Here is a 21,007-nt window from a genome sequence, read left to right as displayed (position 1 = left end):
CTTTTGTTTACTCAAGCCCAGCCTACCATGTCAGGTCCCATCGCCCACCCTGCCGGGCCCAGGTGGGCCATGCTGCCCTTCCCCCCACCGGAGCTTTCCCTGGGCTCGGGGGTCCTCTGGGCTGGCCTCCTGCCCCTCCCCAGGAGGGTCCTGAGGGTCGCACTGAAGGGCGGGACTCCCCTTCCTCCCCTTCCTCCCGCCACTCCTCTCCTCAGGACTCAGTGGAAAGTCCCAGAGTGAAAGCAAAGCTGTCTTTTAGGCAATAATGTCCTCAAAGTGTGGCTAATGGGAAGCAAAGCTCATATTTGGCTTCAGCCCAAACACATTGTTTTTAGCAACTTTGGGCGATACTGGGTCAGGCTATTTATCCATTTATCTGTTTCCACGCCGGCTCCACACCTGCCTCCTCTCAGCTAGGAAATGCAGCGGCCATGGGACCCTCCCTCTCCAAAAAGACCCCCTCCCCACCACTCCCCCCCCCCCTGTCCCTGCCGCCCCACTTCCCTGACCACTGCAAAGCCCCAGGCCAGGCAGGCGCGGGCACCCCCACCAGGGGCGGCGCAGGCGAGGGGAGCTCCCCACATTCCTCACCCCCAGGCAGTGCCTGCAGGAGGCAGTGGGGGGACGGGGTGCTGTCGGAAGGTTCTACATACCCCCAGGCCGTCCCCACCCCACGCCACCTCCCCGGCCCCGCGCCCTGCGGACGGCCGTGATTCATGGGGAGTAGCCGGAGCCTCTGGGGCCGGGCGGTGGGTTTGCTTCGCGAACACGCGGCCCCTCGCACGCCCGCGCGGGACGTGAGCTCGCCTCCGCCGTCCCCGCTCCAAACACCCAGTGTCAACCGGGCGGTTTTGCTTTTCGTTTGGAAGAGCTCCCGACCGAGTGGCGTCTGAATGCACTTCGTGGCCGGTTGGGTTTCTAAGCTCCGCGGGGAGGGGCGCGCTTTCGCCCCGGCATTTTGCTGGGAAGGTGTAACCGCCCGCAGCCTTCCCGGCAGTAGCGCACCTCGCACCCGCTCCCCGATCCCGGGTCCGAGGCGCGCGGCGGCGGGCACAGGGTCTCCGCGGACCCGTTCTACAGGGCGGGATGCGGGGGCTTTGGGCCTCGCCGGGCCCGGACAGGCAGAGCCACCGCCCCACTGGTGGCGGCCGCCCCGGGGCCCCAGCCCCGCCTTTCCCGGCCCGGCCCCCTCGGCCCCGCCCCCCAGGGAGGCGGGTGGGGAGGCCGCAGGGGAGTGGGCCCGGCCCCACCCCCGCCCCCGCTGCGCCCCCGCGTCTCCATAGCGATCTCCCCGGCGCGCACCTCCGGGCCGGCTCCCTCCCGGGCCGAACAATACGCTGCTGGGCCAGGGGCGGGGCGGGGCCGGGCCGGGGCGGGGAGAGCGCGGGCAGAGGGGGCGCGGGCGAGCGCACCGCCCAGGCAGCAGCCGGCCGCTGGGGTCCGAGCGGCGCGGTGCTCTCCAGGCCGCTCCGGGAGCGCAGCCCCCGCCCCGCTCCGGGCCCGCCTCGCTTCCCACGCCGCCCGGCCGAGCCCGCGCGGGAGCCACCTGGAGCCGCCGCCACCGCAGGTTGATGCGCGGCACCTCCCGGGACGCGAGGAGGAGCCATCTTGAAACCAACTTGGCAAACTTTCGCCAAGTGCTCTCGACGTGGAAGCTGCGGGGGAGGCAGGGAGCGCGGCCCCCGGTGTCCCCGCCCGGGCCCCCGGAGAGGCGGGGCGCGGGCTGCCTCGAGGGCCGGGCGCCGGGCGCACGGGAGCCGCCCCCCGGCCCCGCCGGGTGGGTGCGGAGCCGCGCCGGGTGCATGGGTTGTGCTCCGGCGCCCGGCTCGGGCTCGGGGCCATGGCGCCGCGGCCGCCGCCGCCCGTGCTGCCCTCGCTGCTGCTCCTGGCCGCGGCCGCCGCCCTCCCGGCGTTGGGGCTTCGAGTGGCCGCCTGGGAGCTGCGCGTGCCCGGCGGGGCCCGCGCCGTCACCCTCGGTCCCGGCTGGACCTACGCGCTGGACGCCGTGCGCACCCACCGGGCGCTCCGAGAGGCGCTGGACGTGAGCCGCGACGGGCGGCTGGGCGGACGGCGGCGCGGGCCGGGCCCGGGGCCCCGCGGCTGCGCGCGCCTCGGGGGACGCCCGCTGCCGCTGCACGTTCGCCTCGCCGCCCGCGGCGCCCCGACCGTGCTGAGCCTCCGCCTGCGGGCGCGCGCGTCCGGCTCCGGTTGCGGCGTCCGGCTCCGGCCGCGACGGGCCATCCGCGCGGAGCTTCGCGCGAGGGCCGTGCTGACAGTGCCCGGGCCCGGCGCGGCGCTTTGCTTCCCGGCCCCCGGCGGCGGCGGGGCCGTTCTGCACTCGGCGCTGGCGGCCCTGACCACGTTCCCGGCCTGCAGCTGCCCGCCGCACCCCGGCCGCCTCTGCCCGCGCGGCCGCGTCTGCCTGCCGCCGGGCGGCTCGACCCGCCTGCGCCTGCTGTGTGCCCTGAGGCGCGCGGCCGGCGCCGTCCGGGTGGAGCTGCAGCTGGAGACGGCCGCGGGGGCGCCCTCCCCGTCGCCGCCGAGACCGCTTCAGGTCGGGACCGGGGCGGCGCGGACGGCGAGGCGGGCCCGGCGGGGTGCCGGCGGCGGCACGAGCCCTCAGTTCCCGCTGCCCAGCTACCAGGTGTCGGTGCCCGAGAACGAGCCGGCGGGCACCGCGGTCATCGAGCTGCGCGCGCACGACCCCGACGAGGGCGAGGCGGGCCGCCTGAGCTACCAGATGGAGGCGCTGTTCGACGAGCGCTCCAACGGCTTCTTCCTCATCGACCCCGACACGGGCGCGGTGAGCACGGCCCGCCCGCTGGACCGCGAGACCAAGGACACGCACGTGCTCAAGGTGAGCGCCGCGGACCACGGCCAGCCGCGGCGCTCGGCCGCCACCTACCTCACCGTCACGGTCAGCGACACCAACGACCACAGCCCGGCCTTCGAGCAGTCCGAGTACCGCGAGCGCGTGCGCGAGAACCTGGAGGTGGGCTACGAGGTGCTGACCATCCGCGCCACGGACGGCGACGCGCCCTCCAACGCCGACATGCGCTACCGCCTGCTGGAGGGCGCGCGCGGCGTCTTCGAGATCGATGCGCGCTCGGGGGTGGTGCGCACGCGGGCGGCGGTGGACCGCGAGGAGGAGGCCGAGTACCAGCTGCTGGTGGAGGCCAACGACCAGGGCCGCAGCCCGGGCCCGCTCAGCGCCACGGCCACGGTGCACATCGCGGTGGAGGACGAGAACGACAACTACCCGCAGTTCAGCGAGACGCGCTACGTGGTCCGGGTGCCCGAGGACGTGGCCGTGAACACGCCGGTGCTGCGCGTGTGGGCCACGGACCGGGACCAGGGCCAGAACGCGGCCCTCCACTACAGCATCGTCAGCGGGAACCTGAAGGGGCAGTTCCACCTGCACTCGCTGAGCGGCAGCCTGGACGTGATCAACCCGCTGGACTTCGAGGCCATCCGCGAGTACACGCTGCGCGTCAAGGCGCAGGACGGGGGCCGGCCGCCGCTCACCAACGCCTCGGGGCTGGTCTCGGTGCAGGTGCTGGACGTCAACGACAACGCGCCCATCTTCGTGAGCAGCCCGTTCCAGGCGGCCGTGCTGGAGAACGTGCCGCGGGGCCACTCGGTGCTGCACATCCAGGCCGTGGACGCGGACGCGGGCGAGAACGCGCGCCTGCGCTACCGCCTGGTGGACACGGCCTCCGCCCCCGCGGGCGGCCCCGCCTCGGCCGCGGACTTCCCTTTCCAGATCCACAACAGCTCGGGCTGGATCACCGTGCGCGCCGAGCTGGACCGGGAGGCGGTGGAGCGCTACAGCTTCGCGGTGGAGGCCGTGGACCACGGCTCGCCGCCCATGAGCTCCTCGGCCAGCGTGTCCATCACCGTCCTGGACGTGAACGACAACGACCCCGTGTTCACGCAGCCGGCGTACGAGCTGCGCCTGAACGAGGACGCGGCCGTGGGGAGCAGCGTGCTGACCCTGCGCGCCCTGGACCGCGACGCCCACAGCGTCATCACCTACCAGCTCACGGGCGGCAACACCCGGAACCGCTTCGCGCTCAGCAGCCAGAGCGGCGGCGGCCTCATCACGCTGGCGCTGCCGCTGGACTACAAGCAGGAGCGGCAGTACGTGCTGGCGGTGACGGCGTCCGATGGCACGCGCTCGCACACCGCGCAGGTCTTCATCAACGTCACGGACGCCAACACGCACCGGCCGGTGTTCCAGAGCTCCCACTACACCGTGAGTGTCCGCGAGGACCGGCCCGCGGGCACCTCCATCGCCACCATCGGCGCCACGGACGAGGACACGGGCGAGAACGCGCGCATCACCTACGTGCTGGAGGACCCCGTGCCGCAGTTCCGCATCGACCCCGACAGCGGCACCGTCTACACGCAGACGGAGCTCGACTACGAGGACCAGGCGGCCTACACGCTGGCCATCACGGCCCGGGACAACGGCATCCCCCAGAAGTCCGACACCACCTCCCTGGAGATCCTCGTCCTCGATGCCAACGACAACGCGCCCCGGTTCCTGCGGGACTTCTACCAGGGCTCTGTCTTCGAGGACGCGCCCCCGTCCACCAGCGTCCTCCAGGTCTCCGCCACCGATCGGGACTCGGGCCCCAACGGCCGCCTGCTCTACACCTTCCAGGGCGGCGACGACGGCGACGGGGACTTCTACATCGAGCCCACGTCCGGCGTGATCCGCACCCAGCGCCGGCTGGACCGGGAGAACGTGGCCGTGTACTCCCTTCGGGTCCTGGCTGTGGACCGGGGGAGCCCCACGCCCCTGAGCGCCTCCGTGGACATCCAGGTGGCCGTCTTGGACATTAATGACAACCCCCCCGTGTTCGAGAGGGACGAGCTGGAGCTGCTGGTGGAGGAGAACAGCCCCGTGGGGTCCGTGGTGGCCAGGATCCGCGCCCACGACCCCGACGAGGGCCCCAACGCCCAGATCATGTACCAGATCGTGGAGGGCAACGTGCCCGAGGCCTTCCAGCTGGACCTGCTGAGCGGGGACCTGCGAGCCCTGGCCGAGCTGGACTTCGAGGTGCGGCGGGAGTACGTGCTGGTGGTGCAGGCCACCTCCGCCCCGCTGGTGAGCCGGGCCACGGTGCGCGTCCGCCTCCTGGACCAGAACGACAACCCGCCGGTGCTGCCCGACTTCCAGATCCTCTTCAACAACTACGTCACCAACAAGTCCAACAGCTTCCCCACCGGCGTGATCGGCCGCATCCCGGCCCACGACCCCGACCTCTCCGACAGCCTCAACTACACCTTCCTGCACGGCAACGAGCTGCGGCTGCTGCTCCTGGACGCGGCCACGGGCGAGCTGCAGCTCAGCCGGGACCTGGACAACAACCGGCCGCTGGAGGCGCTCATGGAGGTGTCTGTTTCCGGTGAGTGGCCCCTGGGCGCCTGCGGGGCTCCCCGGGCGCTGCCGGGACCTGCCAGGGGCCTGCCCGACGAGCTGGGGCGCATTCGGGCAGGGCCCGGGCGACACGGGGGGGATGTGTGGCCTCCGGTTGGACGGTTGGGTGCTGCGCGCGGGAAGGGGGTGGTGCTCCCCACCCCGCCAGGCGAGTGGGAGGGACACGGCACTGCTTCCCTCAGCATTCTTGCTGGGAACACGTCTGGGCTGCTTCACGTTCAAGACCAGGGCTTCCTGGCGCTTCCCTCGGCTGGCCGCGGCTCCCGAGCTGTGCTGTGAAGGCCCGGTGTCCCGGGTGATCTGAGTCATCTGGTTTGGTGGTGAGGCTTTGCCATCAGCCACACACCTGTCTGGAAAGATCAAAGGTCACTGCCCATCTCATGTGCCAATTAGTCCCCGGGCGGGACTGTTGGAAATTGCCGGATGGGCCCTGAGTCACCCTGTAATGCGGCTGGAGCCGGTGCCCTGTGTCTCTTCTCCGTCTCCTCGCCGTCTCCTCCAGATAATAACAGTGGGCCGTGTGTGCTCTGTGTGGGAGCGCTCTGCAAAGCGGGGCCGCGTTTGATCTTGGCTCCTGCACTAGCCTGGGACTTCACATCGGGGTGTTACTTAGAGGCCTGCCCCCTCGGTCGCTGGGGGAGTCCGTGTGGGAACCAGCTGGCCTGCTCGCTCGGGGCTGGAGGGGGACTGGAAGGATACTGTTTTGGCTCAGCCAGCCACACGCTTGGCAGCAATGAGCTGGCCCCCATGTGCCAGGCGGGGCCTGTGCGGCTGGGGAGAGGGAGACCCAGAGTGGGTGTGTGGGACAGAAAGAAGGATTTGGTGGGGCGGGGGTCTGGGAACGATAAAGGGACCCCCAGCAGCTCCTCCGGGGCCCACCTGTGGACGTGGTCAGCTGGTGTGGGCTGTGACCTTAATTATCACCCAGAAAGGCTCGGGCGGGCGGGTTGAGTCAATGTTTCAGATTAGTCATTTAAACAATAAATTATTAGGCTGCGCTCTCACCGTGGGAGCCCCGGGAGAATGCAAAGGTTTGTTTTCTGACTGCGTGTGATCCGCAGCGGGCTGTAATTCTTTATATAGACGCAGGGTGGGCAGCCAACAGCTCCTGGTTGCTTGCTCGTAAGACCTGGAACTTACGCACCGGTTTGAAGTGATGCAATACTTCAGCGCAGACTTGGGCCGTGGCGTCTGTCGGCGGGTGATAGTTTAGGTTTTGTGAGGCTGTGAACATGTGTAGAGAATACGGAATAGCCCCTTAGCGAGAACTGTTGACCAGGGTGTTGGCTATTCTGCGCAGCGACACAATTTTTTAAAAAGTCTCTTTCCTAAATTCCATTTGCATTTTCTTATTTCTTTATCTGCTGGGGAGAGCAGCGTGGGCACTGAGCCCACATAAACACGACTTGGCAGCGTCCCAGGTGCCGGCTTTACAGGGACGCGGTGCTCTATGGGAACGGTGCGTGCTGGCATCGGCGGTGTTTTGCGTCTGGGCCGTCAGGAATGCGGGCCCCCTGTGTTGGCCGGATACCAGGGTTTAGGGTGGATTTCATTCAAAAGAGGTTAGTTACTCAGGGCCGCCGGGCCCACCTGGCGGGCCCACCGCCTGGACCGCCGTCGGAGGTGGCTTGGGGTGATTGTCCCAGTGAACCAGTGCCGGGCACCGAACCCTGCGTGACACAGCCTCGTTTAATCAGGCTCTGGGGCTCCTGTGTCGACTCCCCAGGGGATGATGAGGACCTTTTACTGGGTATCAAGCAGTTTTCTATCGTCTTTATTTACACTGTCACTCACTCTTCTGGTTACTGGGGGGTGAGTGGTGTTTGGCTGCTGCCCTTTTACAGATGAAGAAACTGAGGCTCAGGGTTACACAGGGAGCAGGAGTCCCGGTGTACCCCCTGATCCAGAAAACACAAGCCCACCCCCCCAGCACCCTCGCTTACCTGGGACAGCGTTTTTGAGGAATTAGTGGCAAGCGAATTGTGTCCATGGTGAATCCTTGCCCTGGGGTAAAACAGGCCCCTCCGGGTGCTGTGTCGCCCCGAGGCCACTCGGCTCCGAGGTCATGCTCCAAAGAAGCAAGACACTATAAACTATAAAACTCTGTAATCCCCAACAGCAGAGCGCTGTGGAGAGAGAAGACAAAGCCAAGAGATCTGCCCTTCAATTAACGAGGCCATTCTTAGGTTTTATTGGGGAACTGTGGAGAGAGCTGTTGTTTCAAACTCAAACGCTGTTTTCAATGAAGTGTGACTGGCTTCCCGTGTGCAGTCATGCCCTGGAGCCTCGAATGCAGGGTTACCGCCCTGCAGGGCTGCCCATGAGGTTTTGTGGGCTCCTTGCCAGGAAGGGCTGAGAGCTTCCAGCGCTGCTGGGCAGGGGCCTCTGGAGGCGGGGCCTCTGGAGGCGGGGCCTCTGGAGGCGGGGCCTCTGGAGGCGGGGCCTCTGGAGGCGGGGCCTCTGGAGGCGGGGCCTCTGGAGGCGGGGCCTCTGGAGGCGGGGCCTCTGGAGGCGGGGCCTCTGGAGGCGGGGCCTCTGGAGGCGGGGCCTCTGGAGGCGGGGCCTCTGGAGGCGGGGCCTCTGGAGGCGGGGCCTCTGGAGGCGGGGCCTCTGGAGGCGGGGCCTCTGGAGGCGGGGCCTCTGGAGGCGGGGCCTCTGGAGGCGGGGCCTCTGGAGGCGGGGCCTCTGGAGGCGGGGCCGGGGGGGGGGGCGTCTGGGTGGACTGTTGGGAGGAGGCTGTTTCTTTCCTCCTGGGGGCTGGGGGCCCAGCAGCCATTCCCACTGTGAGTAGATGGTGCTCATGGTTTTATGTAGCCTCCTAAGGTAAGGTGACCAGATCGCCCCGCTTTTGGCGGGACAAAACCGATTTTTAACAATTTGTCCCGCGTCCCACGGCGTTTTAACTTTTTTAAAACGCCGTGGGACGCGGGACAAATTGTTAAAAATCAGGACTGTCCCGCCAAAAGCGGGGCGATCTGGTCACCTTATCCTAAGGACAAAACACTACAGGTATTGGAAAAATTTTTGAATTCTGAATATAGTCGAATTCAAATAGCTGTCATTTTGGGGTAACGTCCAGCCACACAAGATGTTTCTCTCCCATGAGATGGTTTTTTAATGATATTTAAGATGTTGTGGTAGAGCCCTGGCTGGTGTGGCTCAGCGTCACCCTGTGCACTGAAAGGCCACTGGTTTGCTTCCGGGTCAAGGCACATGCCCAGGGTGCAGGACACATGCCCTTCCCCGCTCTCTCAAATCAGTGAGAACGTTAAAACTTGGTTTTGCGGTGGGGACTTCCTTATGGGTGTTGAGAAACGGGCCTGCGTCTTGAAAGCACCTGGCTGGGAACCGGTGGGACTCGAGCCCTGAGTGCTGCCTGCCGTCTCTCCCGGGTGAGGTGTTTTGGTAACATTGCCATTTTCATCCAGCGTGAACAGGTGTGCTGCGGGTGTAGCACCTTAGTTGAGCCTTGCAGGACACGACATTCGGTGGGAAATGGCCCTGCTTCTGGGGGGCGGGAGGGTGGACCCCCGGGCATGGGGAGGCAGCACTTGCCTTGCGGAGTAAAGATGGTTGATGGTTGGCCGGCGTGTCGTCCAGACACGTCAGAAAAAGCTGGACGGCGCCGGGGGCGTGAGCGGCCTTTCGGCGTTGACGCGGGTGGCGGGGACGTGGTACAGGGCGCCCAGGCTCGATAACGCTTTGGAAAGGATTTGCCGGTTAAACAGGACGTCGTGGGGACTTGTACATAGACGATGGCAAACAAGGAAGTGGGAGGCGGCCCCTGTACCAGGCACCGACCGGGTGCGGGCGCGCTGTTTGTTTCTGGGTCTCGGCTGGAACCACCACAGGCGTCGAGCCGGGTGCTCCCGGGGCATCGAGCCGGGGGCTGTGGGCAGCTCGTTAGCCGTGGAAGGGCTGCAGTGGCTCTGGAGACAGTCGACTGCTCACAGACTCTCAGAAACACTGGCTCAGAAGCAAAGGCGTTTCTGTTAAGCACCTACTGTGTGCCAGGCCTACTGTGTGTGAGGCCCTGGAGAGCCCTGTGGCCCGGTCTCAGGAGGTGGTGGAGACCAGCAGTGGATAAGTGGGTGCCTGGCAGGGGGAAATGGGGAGGCTGGCCGCAGGGCCTGGGAGGGGGTGCGGGGAGCTTGGGGCCGAGGTTGGGGCGGTGTCTGAGCAGCGGACAGGCAGTGAGCATGGAGGGGAGGGCCCAGCTTGAGGCTGAGGAGCACGGGTGACAGAGTGGGTCGTGAGGTTAGAGGTCAGACGTGCAGGTCTGGCTGGGAGAGACCAGCGGGGGTCATGGTGAGAGGCGGTCAGCGTGGCTGCGGGGCTGACACGGTGAGGGCTGGGGATGGCCAGCGACCTGTCTGCCGGCGAGAGATGAGGATGGGGCTCAGGCACAGCCGGGAGCTGTGGCACCGTGTCCGGTCGGTGGCATGGACTGCATGGGGGGCTGGGAGCCCCCGGGGGGAGCAGAGGACAGGTCCCTGGAGGTGAGTGAGGCTCAGAGGAGAGGCGGGGTGGCTGTGGGGCCGTGGGGCCGGGAGGGACCTGGCTGAGTTGAGAGCGAAGAGGAGTTCACCTGTTAATCTGCACACCCAGCCCATCCCGGTGTCCACCTGCCCGGGCACCCAGCAGGCACTGGCACCTTTCGGGGTCACTGGGCGTGGGGGACAAGTCTCAGTGGTAACTGTGAGGCCGTGTGGCCACGCTGAGTGTGGACAGGGCTGCGGGGTGGGGCGGGGACGGGAGCTACGCTTCCCGTGGAGTCACGGCCTGCGATGGAGGCGCGGAGGGCCAGGGACCCTGGGCAGGGCCGAGGCCACCGGTGCCCCATCTCGGCACGCTGCCTGGTGACCTGAGGTCTCCATCCGGCCCCGCCCACCCGTGAGGGTGGCAGGAAAGGCGGCGGGCACCGAGCCCTCTCGGAGGGTGGGTGCTGAAATCACATCTGGGCACGTGGTGGTGACGCCAGGACTCGGTGCGGGACCCGGTGCGTCGGTGGGAAGCCCATCTGCTCTGGGCCGCGCACACCTGCCCACGTCGATGCCGGAGAGCAGGAGCCAGGGAGGTGGGTGGTGGGTGCCAGGCGCTGGCAGCACCCTGCGAGCCCGGGGCGGGTGGCGCGGGGCCACGGCCACGCCCTTGCCAGCACCCGATGCTCACGGTCGATCTTATCGCTCTTATCGCGCGGGGTAGAGCGGGCGGGAGGCCTTCGTCGCCGGGCGAGGCTCTTCCCTCGCACCGCCCGCGGGCAGTGGTTCTCTGGCGTCCCTCCTCGTCTTGTAACCCGGACACGCAGGTCACGCGGGAGCCGTAGAGTTAGATTCCCGACTGTGGGGTGTACTCCGCCTCTGCTCTCTGTGTGCTGGTGTGGGGAGGGGAACGGGGGCCCCGAGGAGATGCAGGGGGGTCAGGGCCTCAGGCTGTAGTGGTCAGGGGCCACCATGTGTTTGTGGGGGAACAGCATGGCGTTCGTCACCTCCGCCCACAGCACAGGCCTGGGAGGGCACCCGACCTGGGCCCCTCGGGGCTTGGTGGGTGCCCCTCCTTTCTGCTCTTAGCCCCCACCCTGTGAGGGTCGGGCAGGCGTGTGGGGCTGAGTCCGGCCCCCACCTGGCATAGCTGTCTCCGTGCCTCAGTTTCCCCACTGGCGTGGGCTAACGGACACCATTTGCAGGGTGTTGAGGGGCCGCACTGGAGGCCCTGTGCACGGGGAGCTCTGCAGGGTCTCCGTGTGGAGCTGTTCCAGGAAACGGGAATGCAGGAGCGGCGTGCACCAGGTGCAGGGGGGCGATTGGTGCTCAGAGCTAGAGGCCGGGGAGGCAGACACCCAGGAGGAGCCCACAGGGGCCGCTGGGTGACAGGCCTGGGGGCTTTCCAGCTCCCAGGGCACAGGTTCTGCTGGCCAGGAGCCACCGGCCTTCCCTCCTCCCTTCTTCCTTCCCTCCCTCCATCAAGATTTTAAAAAAAATATTTGTATTGACTTCAGAGAGGAAGGGAGAGGAAGAGAGAGATAGCAACATCAATGCTGAGAGAGAATCATGGATCGGCTGCCTCCTGCACGCCCCCTACCGGGGATCGAGCCTGCAACCCGGGCATGTGCCCTTGAGCGGAATCGAACCCGGGACCCCTCAGTCCGCAGGCTGGCTGAGCCACACCGCTAGGGCAAGATGTACTTTCCTAACGGTCTGTTCTCACTTCCAGTTCTGTGTCTTTTTTATCTTCCCAGGATTTAAAGTGTCTAATCTAAGTGGTACTTGGTTAAGGTAAACTGGCCCCCTGGTCCAGATAAAGGGGGTGCCGTGTTAGCATCGGGGATGAGCCCCGTCTCAGGCAGTAAACGCCCGCCCGGGAGCTGCTTGGGAACGCTGTCTGCACAGAGGCAGCGGTGTTGTCGGCGGCGACCGCCACACACGACCTCGGTCCCAGCAGCCGTCCCTGGCGCCGGGCGGGCGTCCGTCCCTGGCGTTGGAGAGCCCGAGTTTGCGCGGCGACCACGCCCGGCCGGCCTCGCTCTGACTGCTGGCGCCGTCACGCTGCCCCTCTGGCCTCGGCGTCCCCAGTGAGGCAAGGGCGGGGCGGTCGTGGCCCAGGTCCCCGTGAGGTGAGGCCCCCGGGACGTTCTGTTGGTTAAGGATCAGGAAATCGGAACCCCGGCCGAGGGGTGTGGCTGTGACTTGGGGAACCTTTCTCTCGCCGTCTACATCTCGGGTACCGAGAAGGGGTTCCGTTCAGAGCTGTTACAAAATGCTCATGTGCGGGGGACGCCTGCGGCTCAGCCACGGAAACGGGCGCCACGGTTCGAAGGCGGCGAGGGGCCCGGAGGACGTGCAGGTGGCCAGCAGGTCCGGGAAGAGAGGCTCCACGCCCCTCATCGAGCGGAAATGCAGGTCGGAGCCACAGAGGGGCACTGCCTCCCACGGGGGGGGGGGGGGTGGGGTGTCTGTTCCCAAAACAAAACGGAACAGGAAGCAGCGAGCGTAGGCGAGGGGGTGGAGAAGGGAGGCCTCGTGCGCGGGTGGCGCGCGTGGAGACGGCGCGGCCCCGGCGGAGGGCAGGACGGCCGTTCTCCGAAAGGTAAACCTCGAAGGAGCACAGGACCCAGGATTCCGTCCCGGTGTCCACGCCCCGAAGGAGGGAAAGCGGGGTCACCAGCAGGGTCGGCTGCGCACCCGTGCTCCTCGCTGCATGACGCCCGCCAGCTAACGGGCGGAGGCGGCCTTCGCCGACGGGGGAGCGGTAAGCATGTTTGTGCACCGGCTGTCGGTCAGCCTGGGCCGGAAAGGAAACCCCGACACCTGCTACGACACGGCTGAACCCGGAGGACCTCCCGCGGTGACGTGCGCCGTCACAGAGGACGAGTGCTGTGTGATGGGGGGAGGGAGGCCCTGGAGCGGCCAGCTTCGTCCAGACACGGGGGCGGGGGGGGGCCTGGGGGCCGGAGAGGGGGGTGGTGCCGGGGGCCGGGGAATCTCCGCTGTGCGAGATGAGAAGAGCTATGGGTACGGGGGGTGGAGGGGGGCCCGACAGTGTGGACGTCCTTGATGCCGCTCAGCTGCAAACTTAAAAACGGTAAAAAGGTGACATTTTACACGTTTCCCACAATAAAAAAGGCTAACAGAACGAAGCGGTTCCGGCCACGCAGGGGCTGGGCGTGTGGGGAGCGCCTCTGCGGGGGGCTGTGAGGGGACATGCCCCCCGAGGCTGAGCGGCCAGCAGCTCCCTTGGGCCCCTTTGAATGCCCGGTGCCCACGGGGACCCTGCTCCTTTGCCCTCTGTGCCCTGACTCCGGTGAGCGAGGCCCCGGGCAGGGCCCCGTTGGTGTTGACACAGCCTCCTCACGCCCTGGGTCACCGAGGAAGTCACAGTGGCGTTGGGTTTAGGGGTGTGCTCCTGCCTCGGGGGGGCTAAGGAGGGAGGGGTGCAGAGTGCGTGGCCCGCAGAAAGGCGGGTGCGGGGCATGGGCCTGTGCTGAGATGGCCACACCCCCGCCTGTGCCGTCTGGTGCCTGATGCCGGTGACACTCGCCGTCTGTCTCTCGTGAGCGTGGGAAATTCTCTGATGTGTCGTGGAGAGTCCCCCGGTCTCCCAAGAAGAGCGGGTGGAAATATTAAGGAGTGTTGTGCTGAGAGATTTCCTGTGCATCCCGCAGGCGGCCGTCGGAGGTCAGGGGTGTGTGTGTGTGTGTGTGCGTGTGTGTGTGTGTGTGTGTGTGTGTGTGTGTGTGCGTGTGTGACAGGAAGCCCAGGGCGTGAGCTCTGCGTGTTGGTGTGGGCGCCTCACTGTGGGACAGAGATGCCCGGGAAAGCAGGACTGGGGGCCGGGGGGACACAGAGGCTGGTTCTGCTGCCCGGCCAGCACCTCTTGATGTGAAATAGGGCACCCGGGCCGGTGTGGCTCAGTGGATAGAGCACCGGCCTGTGGACCAACGGTCCCAGGTTCGATTCCGGTCAAGGACACGTGCCTCGGTTTCAGGCTCCTCCCTGGCCCAGGCCCTGGCGGGGCGCGTGCAGGAGGCAGCCAGTGGGTTCGTTTCTCTCACGTCGATAGATGTTTCTCTCTGTCTCTCTCTCTCCCTCCCACTCTCTCTAAAAGTCAGTGGAAAATCTCCTCGGGTGAGGAGTAACAACAACAAAAAAACAAAGGACGGGCGCTGGCTGGGGCCTGCTTCCAGGGCAGACGGGGCTGCGGGCCGGAGGCAGGAGCGGGCCGGCGGGGACAGCGCCGGGGCCGGGCTGGCAGGGCCGCCGCCGTGTGTGCATCGGGACCTCCCTGCTCTGCCGCCCCCTGGCCCGGCCTCTTTTGGGCCCAGAGCCAGTTTGCAGCCGTGTGAACCCTGGACTGAGCCCCTTCAGGGGCCAGACTGGTATCTGGCGGCTTCAGGGAAACTGAGGCAGGTGTCCCTCCGTGCGCCGGCCCGCCTGGGCCAGGAGGCTCTTGGTTCCTGGTCCACGGAGCCACGCTGCCGAGGAGGCGCTCCGGAAGCGCGAGCTTCCCCGGGGTCTGTGTCGAGAGGTGCTGTGTCCCGGGCTGAGTCTTTCAGGGAGGGGGCCGGCCAGTGACAGGGTTCAAGCACTTAGCCGCCTGGATGTCTGATTCCCGAGGCAGTCATGGTCGCCGTGTGTGTGTGTGTGTGTGTGTGTGTGTGTGTGTGTGTGTTACGGTTCACAGGATGTCAGAGCCACATTAAAGTGGACAGTCGGCCATCGCCACTGTCAAGTTCTGGGACATTTCTTTTTAATATCCTATACTAGAGGCCCGGTGCACGAAATTCGTGCATGGGGGGGGGTGTCCCTCAGCCCAGCCTGCACCCTCTCCAATCTGGGACATCCCTCTCACAATCCAGGACTGCTGGCTCCCAACCGCTCGCCTGCCTGCCTGCCTGATCACCCCCTAACCACTCCGCTGCCAGCCTGGTCGCCCCCAACTGCCCTCCCCTGCTGGCCTGATCGCCCCCTACTGCCCTCCCCTGCTGGCCTGGTCACCCCTAACTGCCCTCTCCTGCTGGCCTGGTCGCCCCCAACTGCCCTCCCCTGCTGGCCTGGTCGCCCCTAACTGCCCTCCCCTGCCGGCCATCTTGTGTCCACCTGGGGGCGGCCATCTTGTGTGTTGGAGTGATGGTCAATTTGCATGTTACTCTTTTATTAGGATAATAAAGAGCTAACGTGCTAATTAGACCGAACAGCAAAATGACCTTCACGACGACCTGCCGGACGAAGCTGGGGCTGGGAGGGGCTGCGAGGGCTGAGCCCCTTGCACACATTTCGTGCACCGGGCCTCTAGTATATTTAAAATATTTGTATCGATTTCAGAGAGGAAGGGAGAGGGAGAGAGGGATAGAAACATCCATGATGAGAGAGAATCATGGATCGGCTGCCTCCTGCACGCCCCCCACTGGGGAGGAGCCTGCAACCCGGGCATGTGCCCTTGACTGAATCGAACCCGGGACCCTTCAGTCTGCAGGCCAAAGCTCTATCCACTGAGCCAAACCGGCCAGGGCCCGGAATATTTTTATCACCTCAAAATTGTACACGTTTTTTTCATGTTTTAAAATCGGATGGATTCTCCAGGCCGAACATTCCTGCTGCTTGGGGTTCATTCTGTGGACATCTAACGAGATGAGGACTTCCCTGGCCGTGGGTCAGAGTGGCTGCTGTGAGCAGAGGGCGGCCGCTGTGAGGCGGGCCCAGGGCTTCACGCAGGCAAGTCCCGCTCTCCCAGGCGTCCTCTCCACGCCCCGCGTTAAACAGCTTTGTTACCCGGGCGAGCCGGCCGAGCCGTCCCGGACACCGACGCCGCTCTCCCGTCTCAGGCCGCGAGGGAGGCGCGGAGGGCTCGGCGCTGCCCCTGCACCTGGGGACAGGGCTGTCGCCTTCTGCGGGCCGTCGTGCCCCCGGGGGTGGGCCCCGTCCGCGGCTTAGGACCTTCCCGTAGCACAGAACTCTCCTCCCAGGACATGGAGGGTTTAGAAAGGAAACCATTGCCACGGGGTGCCCTGGGGGGCGGGGGGCGGGGTCCTGCCGGGCACCGTGGGGTGGAAAGCTGTGGCCTTTGAGGACGGGCACAGCCGAGGCCACAGGTGGCCCCCCTCGTCGGTTTGGGGTGTGAGTGAAGCATCCCTGAGTCCGGGACGTGGTTGTGGAGTGTTCAGTGGGTGCCGGGTGGCCCCGCGCGGTCAGGGGTGCTCCCCGCCAGGCTGGGGGGCGGGGGGGCGGGTGGGGTGGGGGCCCAGGGCTTCTCCTGCAGCGACACTTGCTGAGCGCGGGATGGCTCAGGCGCGCCCGGGCTGTGGCGTTTAGGTCACCGCCGCGCCGGGGCCGAGCTCCTCGCTGTGAGGGGAGGCGCTGGCCTAGATGTTGGCTGTGCTAGACGCTGGGGGACCATCGGGTCTGTTACAGCCGGGCATGTCCTGGTCCCGTGATGAGGACGTGGCCTGGGGCCCTGGGTGGTCCCGTGACGACGAGGGTGGCCCCTGGAGCCCCTGGCGGTGTGGGGCTCCCGGCTCTGGGCTGCCAGGGACCTGGGGACAGAGCGACTTGTGCTCCCAGGAGGCAGCGGGACCCCGGGTGTGACCCAGGGGACCCGCAGTGGCTGAGGCCGGGAGGAAAGTGAGCGGAACCGTCCCTCCCCGGTTGTGTGGCCGGGACAAGGGCACGGGGTCACTCTCACCGAAGCCCGGCTGAGGCTGAGGGGCGGCGGGCGCTCGTGTCTCCTCAGCAGGAGAGGCGGGCGGAGCTGGCAGCGCCGGGGCTGCGGGGCGCCCTGGGTCGGGGAGAGGCGGCTGGTTCCCCTGCTGCCCCCCACCTGGGCGGTGCCCTCCAGGCCCCTGGCCCTGGCCTGCCAGTCTGCTGGCCCCGCCCCCTCCTCTGTCTGCCCCCCGCCCCCTGTGCCCATTGTGCTCACTCTAGAACATTCTGGCCGTAGCGGGAAGCAGGAAGGACATCACCCCGCGCCCCAGGCCCGGAGCCAGTCCCTGGTCACCGCAGGGTTTGAGTCAGAGGGAGGCCGTGGGCTCATCACCTTCCTCCCCGCCTGGCAGGGTTGCCATGGCGATGGGTGCGCCCTCAGCTTTCGGGAGGCGCCTCTGGGACCTGCATTGAAGAGCCGTCCCTTTGTCCAGGGGCAGTGGGGTCCCGAGCTGTGTCCGCTCGCGTTAATCACCTCCGGGAGGCCCGGGAGGAGCCGCAGCGCGAGGAGTGAGCCTCATTTCCTGGTTTACGCTCGGGTCCCGGCTTGTAAAGGCCCCTCTGTGCCTCCCCCCAGGGGACGGCTGGAGCTTTTATGGCCCCGGCTTCACGGCCAGAGTGGACGGGGCGGGTCGCACAGGAGTGGGGGGGGGGAGCGGGGGGAGGGCGAGGGCTCAGAGCGGCCGGCTCACGGGTGAGCAGCCTCGGAGAGAGGCCTGGCCGGGGGAGGCGTGACCGGCTCGGGCCTCTGTGCCCACAAGGCAGGCATCGGGGCTGGAGGAGGGTGACCGGCTCGGGCCTCTGTGCCCAGGAGGGTGGCATCGGGGCTGGAGGAGGGTGACCGGCTCGGGCCTCTGTGCCCAGGAGGGTGGCATCGGGGCTGGAGGAGGGTGCCCGGCTCGGGCCTCTGTGCCCAGGAGGGGGGCATCGGGGCTGGAGGAGGGTGACCGGCTCGGGCCTCTGTGCCCAGGAGGGTGGCATCGGGGCTGGAGGAGGGTGACCGGCTCGGGCCTCTGTGCCCAGGAGGGTGGCATCGGGGCTGGAGGAGGGTGCCCGGCTCGGGCCTCTGTGCCCAGGAGTGGGGCATCGGGGCTGGAGGAGGGTGCCCGGCTCGGGCCTCTGTGCCCAGGAGGGGGGCATCAGGGCTGGAGGAGGGTGACCGGCTCAGGGCTCTGTGCCCATAAAGGGGGCATCGGGGCTGGAGGAGGGTGACCGGCTCGGGGCTCTGTGCCCACAAGGCGGGCATCGGGGCTGGAGGAGGGTGACCGGCTCAGGCCTCTGTGCCCAGGAGGGGGGCATCGCGGCTGGAGGAGGCGTGACTGGCTCGGGCCTCTGTGCCCAGGAGGGTGGCATCGGGGCTGGAGGAGGGTGACCGGCTCGGGCCTCTGTGCCCAGGAGGGTGGCATCGGGGCTGGAGGAGGGTGCCCGGCTCGGGCCTCTGTGCCCACAAGGCGGGCATCGCGGCTGGAGGAGGGTGACCGGCTCGGGCCTCTGTGCCCAGGAGGGTGGCATCGGGGCTGGAGGAGGGTGCCCGGCTCGGGCCTCTGTGCCCAGGAGGGGGGCATCGGGGCTGGAGGAGGGTGACCGGCTCGGGCCTCTGTGCCCAGGAGGGTGGCATCGGGGCTGGAGGAGGGTGACCGGCTCGGGCCTCTGTGCCCAGGACGGGGGCATCGGGGCTGGAGGAGGCGTGACCGGCTCGGGCCTCTGTGCCACGAGGGGGGCATCGGGGCTGGAGGAGGGTGACCGGCTCGGGCCTCTGTGCCCAGGAGGGTGGCATCGGGGCTGGAGGAGGGTGACCGGCTCGGGCCTCTGTGCCCAGGAGGGGGGCGACGAGCTGGATGGGGGCAGGGAGGGCACACTGGTCCTTCCTGCCCATTGGCTGGACCATTTACTCAGCCAGCAGCCTGTGCCGCTCATGGGGCAGCCCTGCCCCCGGGGACACTGGGTCTTGCCAGCCCCCCTTGCCCAGCAGGGCGGCATCCCTTCCTCAGGGAGAGGCCAGCCCCTCCCTAGGCCCCCACAGACCCTCCTTGGTCCCCTCCCACACCTGCCGCGTGCCAGCCCCAGAGCGGGCGTCCCCCCCAGCACCGCTGACCTCCGCGGGTCACCCTCCGTGGGGTGGCCTGTGCCCTGTAGGACATGAAGGCTCCTGCGACACGCCACCCATGAGTCATGACAACAGACTTCACACCTGCTCCCTGGGGCCTGCGCTGAGATGCTCGGCCTAAAGGCGGCCAGCGGGCCCTGCCGGGCGAACCTGGGACTCCCCGTGCCCGCACGGCCCCTGGCACTTCGGGGGCGCGGTGTGAGTGGTCCAGGGGGTTGGCCGGGACGTAACGTGAGTGCAGGGCGCTGGGCACGACCCTGAGGTGCAGCCCGAGGCCCGGGAGAGGAGGCTGCCTCCCCCCGGCGCCTCCCGCGTGCGAGGTGGGGCGCCCGCCACCCTCCGAGCCAGCGTCCTCGTCATCGGTAAAGGAGTGCCGAGCCCCCTGTGCCGGGTCACGAGGAGGCCGGGCATGGGGACCCCCTGCAGGTCCCGCTCCGCACCCCTTGTCCCGTCCCTGTGACATCTGGGAGCCTGGCTGTGCTTGGTCCCCCCTGGGGCCACCTGCAGCCTCTGTCCCCAGAGCAGGCCCTGGGGGCGCTGCTGACTGACCGGGACTGGAGGGAGGCGCAGGAGCCGGCGCAGGGACCAGGAGGCGGTGGGCATTGTGACACCTTTATTTCTCCTTAATAAATACATTTTTACTGACGTCAGAGAGGAAGGAGAGAGAGAAACATCCATGAGAGAGAATCATGGATCGGCTGCCTCCTTACGCCCCCTCCTGGGGATGGAGCCCGGGCCTGGGCCCTGACCGGGAATTGAACCGTGACCTCCTGGTTCATAGGTCGACACTCAGCCCCTGAGCCACACCGGCTGGGCCTGCGTTATGCCACCTTTAAAACAGGGTGGAGAAGTCACTGGGCTCTGTTGTCCTGCCTGGGACAGGAAACGAAACCAGAAGGCCCGCGGCCTTCCAGAACCTTCTGGGACACGGGTTGCGGCCGGCCCTGCGGTCACCGCGATGTCCGGTCGCCACGCTGCGGGTCTCCTCAGCCGTGCCCGGGGGAATGCGCTATTTATAAACGCCTAACACATCCCCCTCGGAACCGGCATTCCCCGCCAGCCAGACCCGGGCTCCCGTCGTGGAGGGGAGACGGCCCACGGAATGGGGCGGCAGGCTGACCTCGAGCAGAGCTGCGGCGTGGGCTCAGCGGCGTCATTGTCCAAAGCAGAGGGGGTGGGGGCCACCGCGCGGGCAGCGGGATGCTCGGAATTTGGCAAGTGAGCGCGGTCCTTTAGGGAGGGCGGGCGCGCACGTGTGACAGATGCCACCAGCAGACTCTTCCGAGAGGGCGCGGAGGGGCCGCGGGGCCGGGGCGGGGCCTGGGTGACCCCGTGACCGAGCCGATGACAAGCTGACAGGAGAGAAAGCAGAGCTCCCTGCTGTTCTGAGTCCCCTGCTCCCGACAGGCACCCCTCCCCCGCCGTCCGCCCTGGTCCCCAGCACAGACATGGTGAGCAGCACCTGCTGGGCGCACAGTGTGGCCGCAGGAGCCCCTAAAAGCGCACCTACTGCCCTCCCAACGCTCCGTCCAGGGGCCGGTCAGCGCCCGAGGTCGGCTCGCTGCTGTGGTCACAGCTGTGGAGGTGACGGAGGGAGGGAGTGGGATGCAGGGGCGTCTGGGGGGGAAGGAAGGGTTTCTGGGTCCGACTGTTACCTGCACAGATGCCTGTGGGAGGGGCCTCCTCGAGCTCCCCTTCCTGGGGGCCCCAATTCCCAGAAGAGAGGGCATGGCGGAGCGTGGGCGGCAGGTGGGCCGTGGGCCCAGGCGTCAGGAGGGGCTGCTGGGCCGAGGCTCCCCAGAGGCCCCCCGGGTCCTGGGAGGCGGCCACTGCGTGCCCACCTGGGCAGGGGCCTGGGCATACACACCCCTGTGTCCCCAGCACCAGGCGGGCACTCTCGGGGCTGCTGTGGCCAGAAGGGCTGCTGGCTGTCAGCCACGATTTATTTATTATTTTTAGAAAATATATTTGTACTGATTTCAGAGAGGGAGGGAGAGGGAGCAGGTAGAAACATTGATGAGATAGAGAACCATGGATCAGCTGCCTCCTGCACGCCCCACACTGGGGGTCGAGCCCACAACCTGGGCATGTGCCCTGACAGGGAATGGAACCGTGACCTCCTGGTTCCTAGGTCGGTGCTCAACCACGGAGCCACGCCGGCCGGGCTGATGGAAACCACGTGCGGAGGTCTCCGGGCCGTCCCAGCAGCCCCTAAGGGGCGCCACGCCCGGGGACTGGGTCTCACAGGGGCCCTGGCTG

General features: G+C 67.3%; 1 protein-coding gene across 1 annotated transcript in view; it reads left to right on the top strand.

Annotated features, from left to right (window-relative positions):
* Window positions 1-1,637: 1,637 nt before the first annotated feature.
* Window positions 1,638-21,007, top strand: part of CELSR1 (cadherin EGF LAG seven-pass G-type receptor 1) — a 99,904-nt gene continuing 80,534 nt past the window's right edge. The window contains exon 1 of the mRNA XM_054719646.1: window positions 1,638-5,414. Coding sequence (XP_054575621.1) covers window positions 1,841-5,414 — 3,574 coding nt within the window. The 5' untranslated portion in view covers window positions 1,638-1,840. The remainder of the gene's footprint in view (window positions 5,415-21,007) is intronic.

This window comes from Eptesicus fuscus, chromosome 7 (assembly GCF_027574615.1).
Source record: "Eptesicus fuscus isolate TK198812 chromosome 7, DD_ASM_mEF_20220401, whole genome shotgun sequence".
Lineage (NCBI taxonomy): Eukaryota > Metazoa > Chordata > Mammalia > Chiroptera > Vespertilionidae > Eptesicus > Eptesicus fuscus.
The sequence above is the reverse complement of the archived record's forward strand: the minus strand, read 5'-3'. Positions and strand labels throughout refer to the sequence as shown.